At 35.6% G+C, this 16,851-nt stretch overlaps 1 protein-coding gene across 1 annotated transcript in view; it reads left to right on the top strand.

The window, feature by feature from the left end:
* The window catches only part of MALRD1 (MAM and LDL receptor class A domain containing 1), a 578,615-nt gene that overhangs the window by 453,832 nt on the left and 107,932 nt on the right, over window positions 1-16,851 (top strand). Inside the window, exons 34-36 of the mRNA XM_036459535.2 lie at window positions 1,795-2,058; window positions 8,836-8,961; window positions 15,086-15,152. Of these exons, the coding sequence (XP_036315428.1) occupies window positions 1,795-2,058; window positions 8,836-8,961; window positions 15,086-15,152 (457 nt within the window). The remainder of the gene's footprint in view (window positions 1-1,794; window positions 2,059-8,835; window positions 8,962-15,085; window positions 15,153-16,851) is intronic.

Consider the following 16,851-nt stretch of genomic DNA (forward strand, 5'->3'; position numbering starts at 1 on the left):
AAGACAGAATCCACAAACCTTAATCTTGATGGAAGACAGAATCCACATTACAACACAGAATCCTTTGTAGATAGTACAAGTGCCTCAGCTTTTTTGTTTAGAAGGGTCTTGAATAAGTGAGTTGTGAGTACCTTTTGATATAAATGGCTCTGAAATATGATGACATTACTACCTCAAAATAAAAGAGAGAATTTTGTTTTTACATATCATATATAATAAAGATATAATATGCAAATTGACCTCATGCCATTGCACAAGATGGCCATGTGGTCAAAAGTGGCCATCCCCATGTGGTCAAAGATGGCTGCCACAAGATGGCCTGCAGGGAAGGGTAGTTGTGGGCAATCAGGCCAGCAGGGGAGGGCAGTGGGGGACCAGGACTGCAGGGGAGGGCAGTTAGGGGTGACTGGGCTGGCAAGGAAGGGCAGTTGGGGGCGACTGGGCCCACAGGGGAGGGTAGTTGGGGGTGATTGGGCTGGCAAGTGAGGGCAGTTGGGGACAATTGGGCTGGCAGGGGAGCAGTTAGGCATCAATCAGGCTGGCAGGCAGGCAAGTGGTTGGGACCCAGCAATCCCAGATTGAGAGGGATATCTGACTGCTAGTTTGAGGGACACCCCCCAGTGCACAAATTTCATGCACTGGGCCTCTAATCTAACATAAGAAAAAATATAAGGGAGTACACACACACACACACACACACACACACACACACACACACATTTGAAATAGTCTAGAAGCATAAGAAATTTGTACTTGTCTTGAAATAGAGAAAATTACTTTCCTCATGATTTTTTGTTTGTTTTATTTTGTGGTGGTATTGTTCCTTTTTGTTGTTTCCCCTTCTCCCCCCAGAAGTGATCTTAGCTAAGTAATAAGAGCACTACTAAAGTTGGTTCTAGATTTTCATCACAAGAAAAAACTGTTTATTCAGCTTTTTCACCTTTGGTGAGTTCAAAAGATAAATGTTTAGTGAATAAAATATTTTAGAAAAAAAATTAAGGATGTCTACCCTTCCTTAAATATGAGATTAATCCAACAAAAAGAATGAATGAAGAGACATTATTTAATTGGCCATTGTTTAAATATAACTATAACTATAACTATAACAACTATAACTATAACTATAACAACTATAACTATAACTAAATATAAATATAAATATAAATATGCTACATTTACACAATGGAATAGTACGCTGCTGTATAAAAAAAGAAGGAATTCTCACCATTTGCAACAGCATGGATGGAACTGGAGAGCATTTTGCTAAGCAAAATAAGCCAGTCAGAGAAGGATAAATATCACCTGATTTCACTCATTTGTGGAATATAATGAAGAACATAAACTGATGAACAAACCCAGAGACCAAGAAGCATCAATCAGACCATCAAACCTCAGAGGGAAGGCAGGGGAGGGTGGGATAAGGGGGAAAGATCAACCAAAGGACTTGTATGCATGCATATAAGCCTAACCAAGGGACATAGACCTTAATGGGGTGAGTTAATGAGTGTGGGGTGGGGGAACAATGGGGAGATAGGGACACATATGTAACACCTTACTCAATAAAGAAAAAAAAAAAGAAATGTTGTTTCTGAGATTTAGATAAGGCATTTTCTTTCATCATGTTTGTATGTTTTGTGGAGTTCATATAATTCCTAATTGGAAATTAACTTACTTAAATTACCAAAATATTTTATGTTTAATGAAGAATAAATATATCATCTCACAATGTTTCAACACTAGACAGAGATATAACACTCCTAATGCCAAAACTAACTTGATTTGCTCTCTTTTCAGGTCCTGTCACAACTCAGCCACCTCCGTGTGAGGCTGATCAGTTTTCCTGTGTCTACACACTCCAGTGTGTCCCTCTCTCGAGGAAGTGCAATGGACAGGAGGATTGCGTAGATGGATCGGATGAAATGGGTTGTTCCCTCAGCCCTCCTCCTCAGCGCTGCGGTGAAATGGAGTTCCCGTGCTCTACCCACGGGTGCATCCCCTCCCTCCTGCTGTGTGACGGAGTGCCTGACTGCCACTTAAGTGAAGATGAATCCAGCTGCTGTGAGTCATTTCACTAACTTAATGCGCCAGGGAAGGAATGCTGTTTGGGAATGATCAAGAGAGCTTGACAAATAAAACAAAATTCTCTAGAGTCATACCATCAATAACATAGTTCTTTGTGTTGTGTTCCTAGACAAAACATATAGCCCTTGTTTAGTCAACTTGTCAAGTCTTATAATGTTTTCTTAGAGGCAAGGCAAACAAATGGAAATGAATAAAAAGAAAAAGTCTGCCTAATTACTTATCCCTTGTCACATCAAGGTTTTAATATTATTTGGCTAGGAATCATATTAATTTCAATATAATCATGTGATATTTGACTTTAAATAGCAGTACTTTTTAAAGAGAAGCTTAGAAAACTGATGTATCCTTATACTTTTAGAGATTTGTTGAAAATTGGTGTTTGATGAGGTAGCAATATCTGAAGTTCTGCTCCTAAAGGGAAATAAGTCCACAATAGGAATAGACTGCTATCATGAGAGAATTGCTTCTATCCATCTCTAAAACATTGAGGAGTTCTGTCTCTCTAGGGTAAATTGTGTGAAAATGAACAATGGATAAAATGCTGGAACAAAATTACAAAATAAACGTATCCAATGAGAGAAATTTCCTCTCATGGGGGAATAACTGTTTTCCTGGGCTTACCTAGTGATTTAGAATATTTTGTAAACTTACATTCATTCATTCACTTGTTCACAAACTTTTAATAGGAACACAATTTATGCCACTTATTGTATTGGGCATTTATGATTCAGATGGATTTGGCATTGTTCCAGTCAGGTTCATAGATACTTCTTATATTACTGAAGGAGATTGGTAAGTGATAGTTGGGAATTCCATGTGATAAGTTCTGTGAGGGAGAGAGATACAGGGTAATTGAATATATAGGTAACTCTAACTATGGTGCTAGAGCCAAATTTAGAAAGACAAGTAGTCATTAGGCAAATAGAGATGCTTAATTTCAGTGAAGAATGTCCCAAGAATAGTGAAAAGGTATTTTGAAGCATATTGCCTATAACTAGAGTAATTTGTGATGGGAAATGTATAAATAAGTCTGGAGAGGCAAGCAAGGACTCAGTCTTGAAGAGGCCTCCCCATCATGCCAGGGCTACACAACCCTTTAAGTAGCACATGGAATGGACTGAAGCAAGGAAGAGGACTGCTTAGGAAATGTTGTAGTCAAAATATAAAGGCATTGGTTAAATAATGGTGTATGGCAAAGATAGGAATATATTTAAGAAACATTCTGGTGAAGAGGAAGAGAAAATAATCAAGAATAGTTTCCAAGTTTCTGATTTGAGCACCAGGACAACTAATCTACCATTTCCTGAACTGGGAAAAATAAAAAGAGAAGAACCTGTTACTGTAAGATTGTGGCTTCATTTTTAAACATGTTACATTTGTGCTATCTGTGGCACATCCACAGAAATATTCAGGAAGTATTTAGAAATTAATATCTGGAGCTCAGGAAAGATATAAAGCAAGATCTATACAGATACATGGTCATCAGCATATGATGGTTAAAACTGTGATGTAGATGAGATAATAAAGAGTAAAAAGAGAAAGTGGCAGACAAAATTCTAAAGGACATCTAAAAGACAGTTAAGAAAACCAAGCATTGAAAGACACTGGGATGTGGACATAGACACCTCAGGACAACAAAAAGAGATTAATGTTCTGATGGTAAAAAGCTATAATTATCAGAGTATCCACAGGTTGGAATGTTTTGGGGAGATTAGGCCTAAAAAATATGTAGGCTGGGAAATCAAAAGGTGCTTTCTGGTGATCTTGGAAAGAGAGAACCTGTTCTGGAATGAGAGGGAAGAATTTGGAAGTCAATCTTTTGTAGAGAAAATGGGAAATGGCAAAGAGCAATCAATTACAGACAGCTCTTTCAAGAAGTTGACGTTTAGTGAGATGTAGGGCCAAATAAGAGGTTTGTTTGTTTGGTTTGTATCTTTTGATAGGCTTGTACATGTTTAAATCTTGTAGGACTAGAATTCTGAGGTGTTTACAATTTTAACCAGGAAAATCAATAGCAATTGATATTTGAAGGCCTCTTCTGGCAAAAATAGATGCTGTAGTGATAGGATGTTTAAACAAATCAGTGACGAGTTCAGCTTTTAAAGATAATTTGTATTTAATATTGTCTTTCCATTGGAAACACATTGTTTTAATGAACTGGAGTGTCATTTACTTTACCAAAACTATCCCTTTTCCCTTTAAGAAAATGAAAAAAAATAAGTCTAGTTTAGTTATATGGGAAAATAACACAAAACTAGGAACAGTCTTTTCACTGATAACAATCTATTTACCAAGATTTCAAGATTTCATCAGATATTACATCATTAATATTCTGTCAAGAAACAGATGGTTCATTGATACTGTATAATTTGAAAATATTTTAAGAAAGCAATTATTTATTAGGGAAATATTGTGCATAAAGAAACCAAATAGGATAGGCATAATAGGGGCTTTTATCACCTATAGACCAAAGCATTTAAGAGGAAGAAACAGTTGTATGAATCTGGAGTCAAAGAAGTCCATTAAGAAAAGCTGTGGTGCTGAGCTGGTTTGGCTCAGTACATAGACCATCAGCCTGTGGACTGAAGGATCCTGGGGTTTGATTCCAGTCAAGGGCACATGTACGAGTTGTGGGCTTGGCCACCTTTAGGAGGTTTGGGGGAGGCAACCAATCAATGGTTCTTTCTCATCATTGATGTTTCTATTTCTCTCTCCTTTTCCTTTCCTCTCTCAAATCAATAAATATATATATTTTTTTAAAAGTTATGGTATTTGGTTAAAGGGTAATTTCACAGTCACTTCCCTTGTATTAGTCTCTGGATGATGATACCCATTTGCCAAAGCTTAACAAAAGTTAAACTTAATCAAAATCCAAAGGACAAAGAATCTTGTTAATGTGTCCTTATAGTTTAGTCTCCCAGGGCCGAGAGCAAGAAGAGGAGGTAGTGAATGACTCAAAAGAGGAAATGGAAGCTCTCCATCAATGATAAGCACAGCTGTGGAAAACATAAAGGGTAGCGGATGATTTACCTATTTTCTAACTTTAATTTGTTCCAGTAGAAGTTGATATTTCCCAGTAAGTTGAATACCACTTACCGAACACTTGGAATAGGTCATGCTCCTAAGATACTGAATGGATACACATCCATAATCATACATGCTTTACTTAGGTTTTTTTATGCAGCAATTATAATTTATAACAGGAATTTTGCTTTAGGGATGTAACACCAATGGAATATTCATGAGTTGTATCATCTACCTGAGTACCTGAGTGAATGAGCTAAAAGCCACACAATGCTCTGTGGTACTTGGCTCATTTAGGTAAGAAAGATAATGTAGGATGACAGATTGAAATAAGTATTTCTGTAGACATTAAAACATAATGTTTTAATGTGAATGTGGCAAAAATAGATATTGTCAAGGGAAACATTTTGAAATACCAGTTTCCTATAAATTTCATTTATATTCATAACCCATAGACGCAGACAACAGTGTAGTCATGGCCAAAGGGAAGAGGTGGCAAAAGCTGAGTGGAGGTAGACAAAGCTGGTGGGGGGGGGGGGGGGTAGGAGCGTAATAATGTCAACAATAAAAATAAAGTTAAAAATAATAAATTTCATATATATCTTATTTGGACTAATTTTTGAAATTGTCCTTGATGTATATTTATTAATGATAGAAGTGAAAAAGAGAGCAATAGTTCAATTAGTTGTCCTATATTTAGTACAATGTACTTTGCTGTATATGTCAGTAAATATTAATTGCATTCATAATTTATTTGCCACTACATTTAAAAGAAAATTGATAAACATCCATTAACTTTAATGTTAAACTATTTAAAATGCCACAGAAACTATGGCTTTAGTTTTCAATTTTATAAAGTAAAGGGTCCATTTTTAACTGTCTAAATTGAAAACTTTCTATTAAAAGGAAAAAAGTAAAACATTTTTTAATTTTTTTTCTGACAGAGGTATATTTTATGTCTTTTGATGCTATTTGGGTCATAATTGATATTTTATATTACTGATAAGCTACAGATCTTCATTGTACATTCAACTTGAAGATAAGCTATCATTCCCACTGGAAATTGGATGAGGGAATATGGATGGATTAGTATTTCTGAGAAAAGGATTAAAAATAATGCTTTATAATTAGATGAGCAGTACCTATTGTCTTTGTTTACAAATTTCAATATATTATATTTTTTAAAACCTTAAAACTATCATCTTATATCTCTCAGCTCCTTGCAATGCATTGATAATATTATAAAATATGTATGTATACTCACATGCTCATACATGTGGATATATAGATGCATTAATAAACATATACATTATTTTGCAAACATCTCTGAATCTTATAAGCATTGGAAATTGTGTGATTTTCTAGTATGTGTGTTTGCAATATGATTTATCTTATCAATGTATATTCTAAAATCTTTTTTGGTTTGCTTTTTGTTTGTTTGTTTTTAATTTATTAGGGATGTGGAGAGAAAGGACACCTTGTACACTGCTGGTGGGAGTGTAAATTGGTACAGCCACTAGGGAAACAGTATGAGGTTTCCTCATAGGTGCTTCTTTTTTCTTTTTTCTTTTTTTTGAATTGGAACCCTAAAATCTTTTAAACCTTTGGAAAAGCTTAAAGATTATCTTTTCCCTTGTGACCTTAGCCATTTCTAAAAGCTGGTTTGAGCCTTGTTTTTCAGGTTTGTTTGTACCACCTTCTTACACAATTCTACAGTTAAAGGCAAACTGCTTTACTCATGGTTTCAATATCAAATTTATTGATTCTCCGTCTATAGATTACCGCTTCATTAAATGACTTTTCTCTGGAAACATTAAAATTTAAAACACATTCAAGACTCTACTCTTCTTTCAGTCTTTATAGACCTCCCTACACTAAAGGAATCTCTAGCTTTTATAATGCTTATTTATACCAGCACTTTACCAACTAAACCTGACCTTATGGTGTATCTTTTATTATTGTTTTGAACTACTGATCACGCTTGTATTGTTATCTTGCTATTGTTGCTTTATACATTCTGATGTCCCTTTATTTACACATCTTCCCTGTGCCCTTCATTTGAAGTGCTAAGCCTAGTATCTTACATTTTGTGACAGCTTAATAATATTTATTGCTGTTGAATTGATGTTCCAGCACCTCAGGAAGAATTGCTGAATGAAGACTGTCACTTTAATTATTCAGAGCCAGCATTTTAATCAATGGAAATACAAACTCTTAGAAACGACATTTTTATGTCCAATTTGAAAATAAATTTTGATAGGCAGTTCTCAAACTAAACTATGCCAATTATCCTACAATAACTCTAAACAGTTCCTTCCAGCACACAAATATGTTTGAAGAAAAGAATATAAAATGTTTTTAAATAACTGACAAAATCTGTGCAGGAACCATACTTGGGGATCTCTATCCCCATGTCTTATAAACTGTTCATTTAATTTGAGAAGGTTGAACTTAGTTGTCTTTATTCTACCAGAAATAACTTCCCAGATCAATCCTTTAAACTTTTTAGCAGATTTGAATTAACATGTTCAAATAAGATATATCATATCATTAAGTATATTGAAGAAAAGCAGAGCTATTTTTGTTGAACTTGGGTTAAGCCCCAGAAAGCCCTGGCTCACCACTCCTGTCTTTCACATTATCTCTGCAAAATACTATGAATTAAAGGAACCAGGTTAGAGAAACAGTGTAGACCAATATCATTATTATCACTTTCTGAACCTCTCTTGTATTTCTGAGAAGATGGGGCAGTGGGTTCATGCTTTGACACTTTCCCTCTCTTCCAAACACAGCAATGCTAGAGGGAAGAGCTATCACACAAAAGGCCTTGAAGACGTTAAATATTGGCATGCAACAAAACAGAGGTAGAACCAGAGAAAATAGAGATCAGGCCTGCTGGTTTCTAGGTTTTTAAGTAATCAGGAGAACAGAGATGCATGATGGCCTAGACTGAAATGTTCTGGTTCAGCCTTAACTCATAGCAGGAGTCTAAAACACAGCCTCCTGCTTTATAGGTAGTCACAATCCTAAATAGACTAGAGGATGAGAGGGAGGAACACAACACTACATTGTAAGGACTAAGAGAACATCCAAGGGAATTCCAGTCATTTGCAGAATTAGCTCCATTGAACTGTCAGTACCCTTGACAGACATCAATAAAGACATTTTTCTGGAGGGGAAAAACACACAAAAAATAAAAGTCTTGTGAATAAGACTTATGCTTGTTTATTGAAGTCAGGCTAATAAGATACTCTGGGATTTACAAAATACCTCCATCATGCACCAACACGGTGTGATAAGGTCACACAGTTGTAGCACATTGAGCTGCAGTGACCACATCAACACCCAGATCTAATGGGCGCCTAGCCACTACTCATAACTTATAACTCAGTTATAAATTGATGAACATTCAAACGAGTTATGGTACCTATCAGTTCAATTGCACCTAATATCGGGGACATTCGAGGAGTAACAGAAATCTTCTTTAATGTAAATTTGGGTCTAGTCTAAAATCAATTCAGACTACATAGTACATATGATGCATTTTATATATACATAATGCAATGCTGAGAAATGATTCCATCAACATACTTTGAGAAATGTTCAACTTTTAAAATTGAATATATAATTTAAATATAGAACTAAAAAATGGAGAATAATACAATAAATTATATTATTTCATTAGAAAACTATTTTTTAAAAAGATGGTGATGATCCTTTTCTTTCCAGCCAATGTCAGCTGTTCTGCTGGAGCTCTGCTGTGCAACTCCTCTAACAGCTGTATCCCAGCTCACGAGCGTTGTGATGGTTTTGCCCACTGCATGGACTTGCAACTTGATGAATCCAGCTGTTCAGGTACTCCATTTTCATTCAAATATTCTTCACAATCTAAGCCAATAACTTAACCTGCAGAAAATAATAATATTAAAACTTGAAATTCAAATAATAGCAAGAATGAAATAACTGCATTTCTATTATTGGTTTGGGACAGGAAGAATGTTGACATCTAAATATTACAAATATAGCTCTGGCTGATGTGGCTCAGTTGCTTGGGTATCATTCCATGCACCAAGAGATGGCATGTAAAATCCTCAGTTGGGGCACATGTCCAAGTTATGGGCTTAATCCCTGGAAGGAACATGCAGGAGGCAGCAGTTTGATGTATTGTTCTCACATTGATGATTCTCTCTCTCTCTCTCTCTCTCTCTCTCTCTCTCTCTCTCTCTCTCCCTTTCTCTCTCTCTCTCCCTCTCTCTCTCTCTCTCCCCCCCCCACTCCTTTCCTCAATCTTTAAAATTCAATAAAAAAATAAATAAATCTTAAAAATAAACAAATAAATATTACAAATATCTAATGCAAATTGACTGTACCTTCATGACACACACCAGTCAATCATGAGTGAGCATGCAAATTAACCCAACAAAGATGGTGGGTTAATTTGCATATGCAGGTGCTCAGCAGGAGATGTTCCTTGATGGTCACTGTGCACCCACAGGGGGAGCTCTGCTCAGTCACAAACCAGGCTGACACCATCACAGTGGCAGTGGTGGGATGTCTGTAGCACCAAGTTTGTCCAACTGCGGCTTAGGCCGACTATTCCTGTACTTCCAGAGGGATGTCTGACTGCTAGCTAGGCCCGATCCCCTAGGGAGCAGGCCTAAGCTGGCAGGTGGGCATCCCCTGAGGGCTCATAGCTGCCAGAGGGAACAGACCAAGCTGAGATACTCCCCAAGTGCACAAATTTTCATGCACCGGGCCTCAAGTATAAAATAATAGATAGGGTCTATATAAATCTGTCACAACTAAAAAGTAATATGAATTGGTGATAAAAGGTGTATTTGATCATATTTTTTAAATAAATTTTAGATATTTCATATCAAATTATATTCTTTGTAAGACTCTACTCTTCATATCTTTTAAGAAAGGAGAATATTATAAGTGAAAACAGCATGATAATTATATTCAAATCATAGTATATGGCATCTTTTTTTATGCTGCTGAAAATGAATACCCACATAACACTGAATTTTATGAATACAAAAGGAAATTAAGAATTGAGCAAATCTGATACTACAGAATATGCAAAGATAAATGCTTTCCAGCATTGTTTCTCTACTAGACATTCACATACACCAGATTAGACACCCAAAAGTAAAACTTGTTCTCTTTTCAGACATCTAGAAATATATTAATAAGGTAGTTCCACTCTTTGAAACTATTAAGATATAGTACTTAGTCCAATACCAAAATTTATTTACATAAAGGTGAGATTGTCTTTAGTATAATTTTATATGAGAACAAATATATTATAATATGCTGTGGTTTATTGTTTGCTTTGAAATGTTCTACCTTTAAAAGTATGATCAGAAATACAAAAGACCTGCCGAAACCAGTTTGGCTCAGTGGATAGTTGGACTGAGGACTAAAGAATCCCGGGTTTGATTCTGGTCAAGGGCATGTACCTTGGTTAAGGGCACATCCCCAAGAGAAGGGTGTGGAGGAGGCAGCTGATTGATGTTTCTTTCTCATCAATGTTTCTGACTCTCTATCCCTCTCTCTTCCTCACTGTAAAAACTCAATAAAATATATTTAAAAAGAAAAAAAAGAAAAAAATACAAAAGACCTGCCATTCATACTGAGTGATGGACACTCTATCCTACCTAATAAAGAGGGAATATGCTAATTGACCTTCACACCATCAAAAAGATGGCAGTGCCCACAGCCAATAAGGAGGGAATCTGCTAATTGACTATCATGCCCTCAAAGATGGTGGCACCCACAGCCACAAGATGGTGGTGCCTAGTCCCCTCAACCCCCAAGCCACCCAGCACAGGCCTAAGGCACAGGCAAGCCTCAGATATTGGCTGCCCAGCCACCCAGGGCCACCTGAGGCTCAAGTAACCAGAGATGGCTGAGGCTTACATTGCCATCAGTGGCAGCAGCAGAGGTGTGATAGGGGCATTGCCTTCCCCTGATCGCCAGATCGCCTCCCATCCCTGAGGGCTCCTGGACTGTGAGAGGGAGCAGGCTGGGCTGAGGGCCACCCCTCCTACAGTGCATGAATTTTCATGTACCAGGCCTCTAGAAGATAATAATACATTTTTGTTGCCCCATATATTTTAATCACTTACCAATTCATTTACAGTTTTTTGTTTTTGTTTTTTTAACATATAGGTCAGATTGCTATGGCTTTGGGGTTAAAGTAAAATAAAGAACTAGTGGAACAGTTTTCAGGAATACAATTCATATTATATTATGTATTCTCTATTTGTATTTTATTTGCTTTTTAGTTTGTCAATCAAATGTAATTAAGACAATGCTTCCATTTTAAGAGTGCCTTTAATACTAATCCATGCTAAGATGTTTAGTGCACATTAAACCTTCCTGTTTCTTTCAAGCATCATATTCCTCTAAGGTCAGCATTTTATAGACTTTTTGCCAAACCTACAGCATCCACTACTTCTCCCTGAGTCACACAACAGATGGTGAGCAGTTGGTCAGCCCTCACCTCAAAGTTTAAATCATTAAAAAGAACATCAAGCTCAGGCAATGTATGGGTACTGCAGGTTAAGTTTTTTCTCTGGGTCCTATTCCTAAGTTTCAATAGAAAGATATTATTTTCAAGTTTGGCTGTTTATGCAATAGAAAATCATTGAACAGAATTTGCCTGGCTTAATTTTAAGTTAAAAGGTTTTTCCAGTCATTTGCAGTAGTAGAGGTTAATTAAGGTTATGCAGTGGTGATACTATAATTATGATAATCAGCTATTTGAAGGAGAATTGGGAAAAGACACTGAAATTTAAATTTTCAGGATGAAATATTATGAATATATAATAATTTAATAGATGAATGATAAAATGTTACTACTACTACTAATAATAATAATACAGCAAAATAACATTTCAGAAGATTTTTCAAAACCAAATGAAAACAAAACAAAAAATCCTTATGTAAGTACTGTGGAGCTATTTCAAGTTTCTTAGCAGCAGTTAATCTTTCCTGCAGTCTCCGTGCTGGGATTTCAAGAGAAAGAGAACAATCTGTGCCAGCTGGGAGCCTGGTTTGCTGCACAAGCTTTCTGGCGGACTCTTACAACCCAGACTACCTGAAACCACACAGCTGTTTACTGTGTATGGATATTTAACCCACGGCAGCGCATTGAGACAACATGATTCAAAGGGGTTTAAAAACCCATAAAGTCAAGAACTTCAAGAGGGGATAGAAATTCTGAATAATGGATAATGGATCATTTGACATTTTTAAACTGACAGGCTTTGGAGTGAGAAGACTGGGATTTAGTTCAATACCTGCTGCTTCCTTGCTGTTAACTTGAGCAGTACATCATTAAGCAGTGTCCTATGGAAGAAAGGATAAGTATGGGTGTACCACATAGTGTTATGAGGGTTAAATGAGGTAACACCGGTAAAACTCTTAGGACAGACTATGACAGAGCAGGTCTGCAGTGAATGGCAATGGTGCTGGGAAGAAAAGAAAAATGAGAAGATGGAGAGTGCACTGGTAATGAAAATTAGATTTCATGGCAAATTCAAAGAATGCCCTGAAATAGAAGGATACATCAGAGCAATTATTTTAATACTTACACATGCCATTGACTAGGATAGAAATGTTATAAATTTAATTTATCCTCCTAGCAGGCCCATAAGGAAGGTGAAATAATCTTCACTTTAAACATAAAGAACTTTAAAATACCTAGCCCAAGGTCACACACCTTATTAACTGAGTAGTTTTCAGGGAGGGAAAACCAAGACACACATGATAATTCCTTCACAACAATCCACCTCGTAATAGCTGTCAATCCCTTAGTATCTATACACATTGAAAGAAACAATAGCAACAACAAAGAAAGGTGTCTAGTTGTAAATTATTTACATTTAAATTTAAAAGTTACTTTTTTCTTGTCCTGACTGGTTTGGCTCAGTGGATAACACGTTGACCTGCGGAATAAGAGTCCCAGGTTCGATTCTGGTCAAGGGCATGTACCTTGGTTGCAGGCACATTCTCTCTGATGTTTCTAATTCTCTATTTCTCTCCCTTCCTCTCTGTAAAAAAATCAATAAGAATACATTTTTTAGCCGAAACTGGTTTGGCTCAGTGGATAGAGCATCGGTCTGCGGACTGAAAGGTCCCTGTCAAGTGCATGTACATTGGTTGCAGGCCTACAGGGGTTGTGCAGGAGGCAGCTGGTTGATGTTTCTCTTTCATCGATGTTTCTAGCTCTCTGTCCCTCTCTCTTCCTCTCTGTGGAAAAATCAATAAAATATATTTTTAAAAATAAATAATACATTTTTTTTAAAAAGTTAATTTTGTTTTTAAATTGATCATTTGTCCAGTTTATAGGAGTTCCTGTTTTTCCAAAGTGATACACCACTTTGGGATTGAACTTGAATTTTTCAAAGAATGATTGTTCTACAAAGTCAGTTATGAGTTGTGTGGACCTCCAGACACATGTCATAATAACCAAAATAAGAGAGTAGAATGCAGAGAGATATCAGTGTGGCTAAAGAACCTGGGGACCTGTACTAATTCTAAAAGCAACCCCATAGATGCCTAGTTCCAATCTTAGGAACTATCTACTTCGCTGCTGGAGATATATTTAGTCTTTTTCATTTCTATCTGGTCATACCCATGCCCTTCTCCATTTCATCTACCCTCTGGTCTAAACTGTTTTCAGTAAATTGAAGATGAAAATACTGTGTACTGTTTTTCCATTTTATGAATAAAGAGCCTGGCTCAAAGGCAGAAGCTTATAAACACTCATTAGAGATAATCTGCAAACCTTCTGTTCTCCAAAATACCAGGATTCACTTCTTATTCTGACCAATACCACTTTCTGCTTTTCAAGGTGCTCCATTATTCAGTGCAAGAGAGTACATGTCTAGATTCTCACAGAATCATTCTGATATAAGGCTAGTTACTCACTACATTCAAAGTAATTATTAATAACCCCAGAAAAGAAATGTGCATTTGTGTGTATTTTGATACTTTGCAGTATCAGACAATGACTGGTCTTTTAGTAAAACAAACCTCTTTTTTAAGGAAGACTAAAATTGTACTTAAGACCAAAAATAGCCATAAACTGGTTTATCTAACAAGGATTGTATCTATATATGCTTCATCATATTGGTAAGCTATTTTTAATCAAACCAGCTGATTTCCTGTTTGTGAAGGAAATTTTTAACCTGTTCTGTTCAGTTTAGTATGCACCTGATGACTGAGGAGTAAAGCTCTTTATTCTTGTCTCCAGCACCTTGTTCCTTATTGAAATTCATTAAACAGGAAGGAGTAAGCGTAGGCAAGATGGTGAATATATCCTTGGAAAAGCAAATTACATTCACTAGCCCAGGGGAGAAGTCCATTTATCTGGTCCACCACTCAGACATGTGAAGAGAATGAACACTTCCCAAAAAGTAGGAGCCACTGAGTAAGTTTAGAGCTACAGAAAAGAAGCTTTGGAGAATTAATGTGCTTTTAGTAACTAGAAAGCAGTTGATTTTAAATTATTACATTTAATGAAATGACTAACAGTGATATGACCATCATCTTGTTAATCCTCTATAACAAAAGCCTAGTATGCTAAGTGTCTGGTCATGCAGTCATCTGTTCCACTGATCAAAGCATGATATGCTATAACGTGCTAAGGCCATTCAACCACTCAAAAGACATGCACTGACCACTGGGGGGCAGACGCTCTGCTCAATAGGTTAGCTTGCTGCTGTGGTCTGGCTGATTAGGATTGAACTAGACGGGTCAGGAGCCCTCTAACAGTCCCTCCCTGACGGGCCAACCTCCTGTGTCCCTCTCTGGCCCTGATCATGCAACTGTGGGGTCCCTTGGCCTAGCCTGTGCCCTCTTGCAATCAGAGCTAAGGGACCCTCTCCCCAAGTGCACAAATTTCATGCCCCAGGCCTCTAGTAATATTTATAATTAATATTGGTATTCTCTGATGCTTTCTTTTTAGAGTGTCCGATAGCTTATTGCAGAAATAGTGGGACTTGTATGGTGGAAAAAAGTGGTCCTACGTGTCGGTAAGTAACAATGTCTATTTTTTTTAACATTTATTGCACTTGGCTTACTTATTTTTTTGAGGCTGATATAATAGAGCAGCAATGTGGTTAATAAGGTAAAAAAAATAGTGAATAATGGCATTATTTATGTGTATCTGTCTAAATAAGAAAAAGTTATGTGTGTCTTTCAGAAAAAATTTCAATTATTTAACATGATTTTACATCTTTGAGCATTTTATATTACATGGCATATATAGTTTAATAATACTCATTACTCCTTGTATTTAATATTTATATCAGGTTATAAAATATTTTTATGTGGGTATCATCCTATTTCAGGTTAATTGTGTTTCTTCCTTTGTATTTCAAATTTCATACTTCTTTTTTCTAACAACAAAGAATAAAATTCATAAATAAATTCTATTTCTGGTTTATCCAGTGGGTATTTATGAATAGCTAAAGTTAAAGGTACAGATAAGATATATCTTTGTATACTTGAAATATTTTTAAAGCAAAAATAAATAAAAATAGGCCTGTGATTTCTTTTGGGAGTTATTTACATTGTATATCAAAGATTGCTTAAATTTTTCTCTCATCCTTTAAGGAATTGTGCAAAACTTTCATATATTCCAAAGGAAATAATGCATATTCAATTATATTTCTGTCTATGACTTTTTAGTCTAGAAGACCAATGGACATATTACTTTGCTTATTAGAGAACTGATTTCAGATTGATATTCAAGTCATCGGAAACATATAGCAGTATCTGGAAGATACTGATTAGTAGTTGCTTAAATCCTTATATCCTTTCGTGCAACACTCAAATTTTAGGAAATGTTTGTCCCTAAAATAAGCAAAGACGTCTATAAATTAAAATAACAATATTTTGATGAACTATATTTAGACACTGTTTTGGCATTATTGAAACTGAATTATTAGTGGGTTTCTCAAAGTATTTTGTCTCTCAAATTTATTACATAATTTATTTCACATCTCAACAAAGTTATACTTTTCCTTGTATTCATTTTCATGGAAATTAATTTGTCATAATATAACATGATGGAAAGATGGAATGCATAATATTAATTTCTAAAATCTCTTGACATAAACTGAGAATGATGTCATAAATAATAAATATTGAAAGTTAGCTGAATGTCATTTATTACCAACGATTTAGAGTAAAGAAGTTTGAATTTTTGTGCTCTCCAATCCTTATAGACAAGACAAGAAAACTCCCACACACTAGCTAGCCTCAAATTAGCAAGCAAAGAGATTTACGTTCTTGGCAAAATCTTCATGTATTTTAATTAAACTTCAAAAATTGAAATCCAGATGGTGATGTCGAAACTTGTTTCTCTCAAATAAGAAAATTCTAATAGGGGAGAAGATGTAAGAGGGGGGTGGACAAAAGAAAGGAAGTCTTTTTTTCTTTTTTTTTTTTTTGCAGAAATGTAGGAAGGAATTAACTGGAAAATTCATTAAATATTTTAATATATTACTTTTGAAGTTAAATAAAAAATTTTAAGTAGCCTAAATAATTAGAATTGTTATCAATAGTAACAAATGTTTGGAATTAGTGCTATCTACAACATAGGTATGAAAAATGACATTTAAAAAAGTTTACATTGTAATATAGGATTTTACATATATATATATATATATATATATATATATATATATATAGAGAGAGAGAGAGAGAGAGAGAGAGAGAGAGAGAGAG

This window comes from Pipistrellus kuhlii, unplaced genomic scaffold (genome assembly GCF_014108245.1).
Source record: "Pipistrellus kuhlii isolate mPipKuh1 unplaced genomic scaffold, mPipKuh1.p scaffold_m20_p_1, whole genome shotgun sequence".
Taxonomy (NCBI): domain Eukaryota; kingdom Metazoa; phylum Chordata; class Mammalia; order Chiroptera; family Vespertilionidae; genus Pipistrellus; species Pipistrellus kuhlii.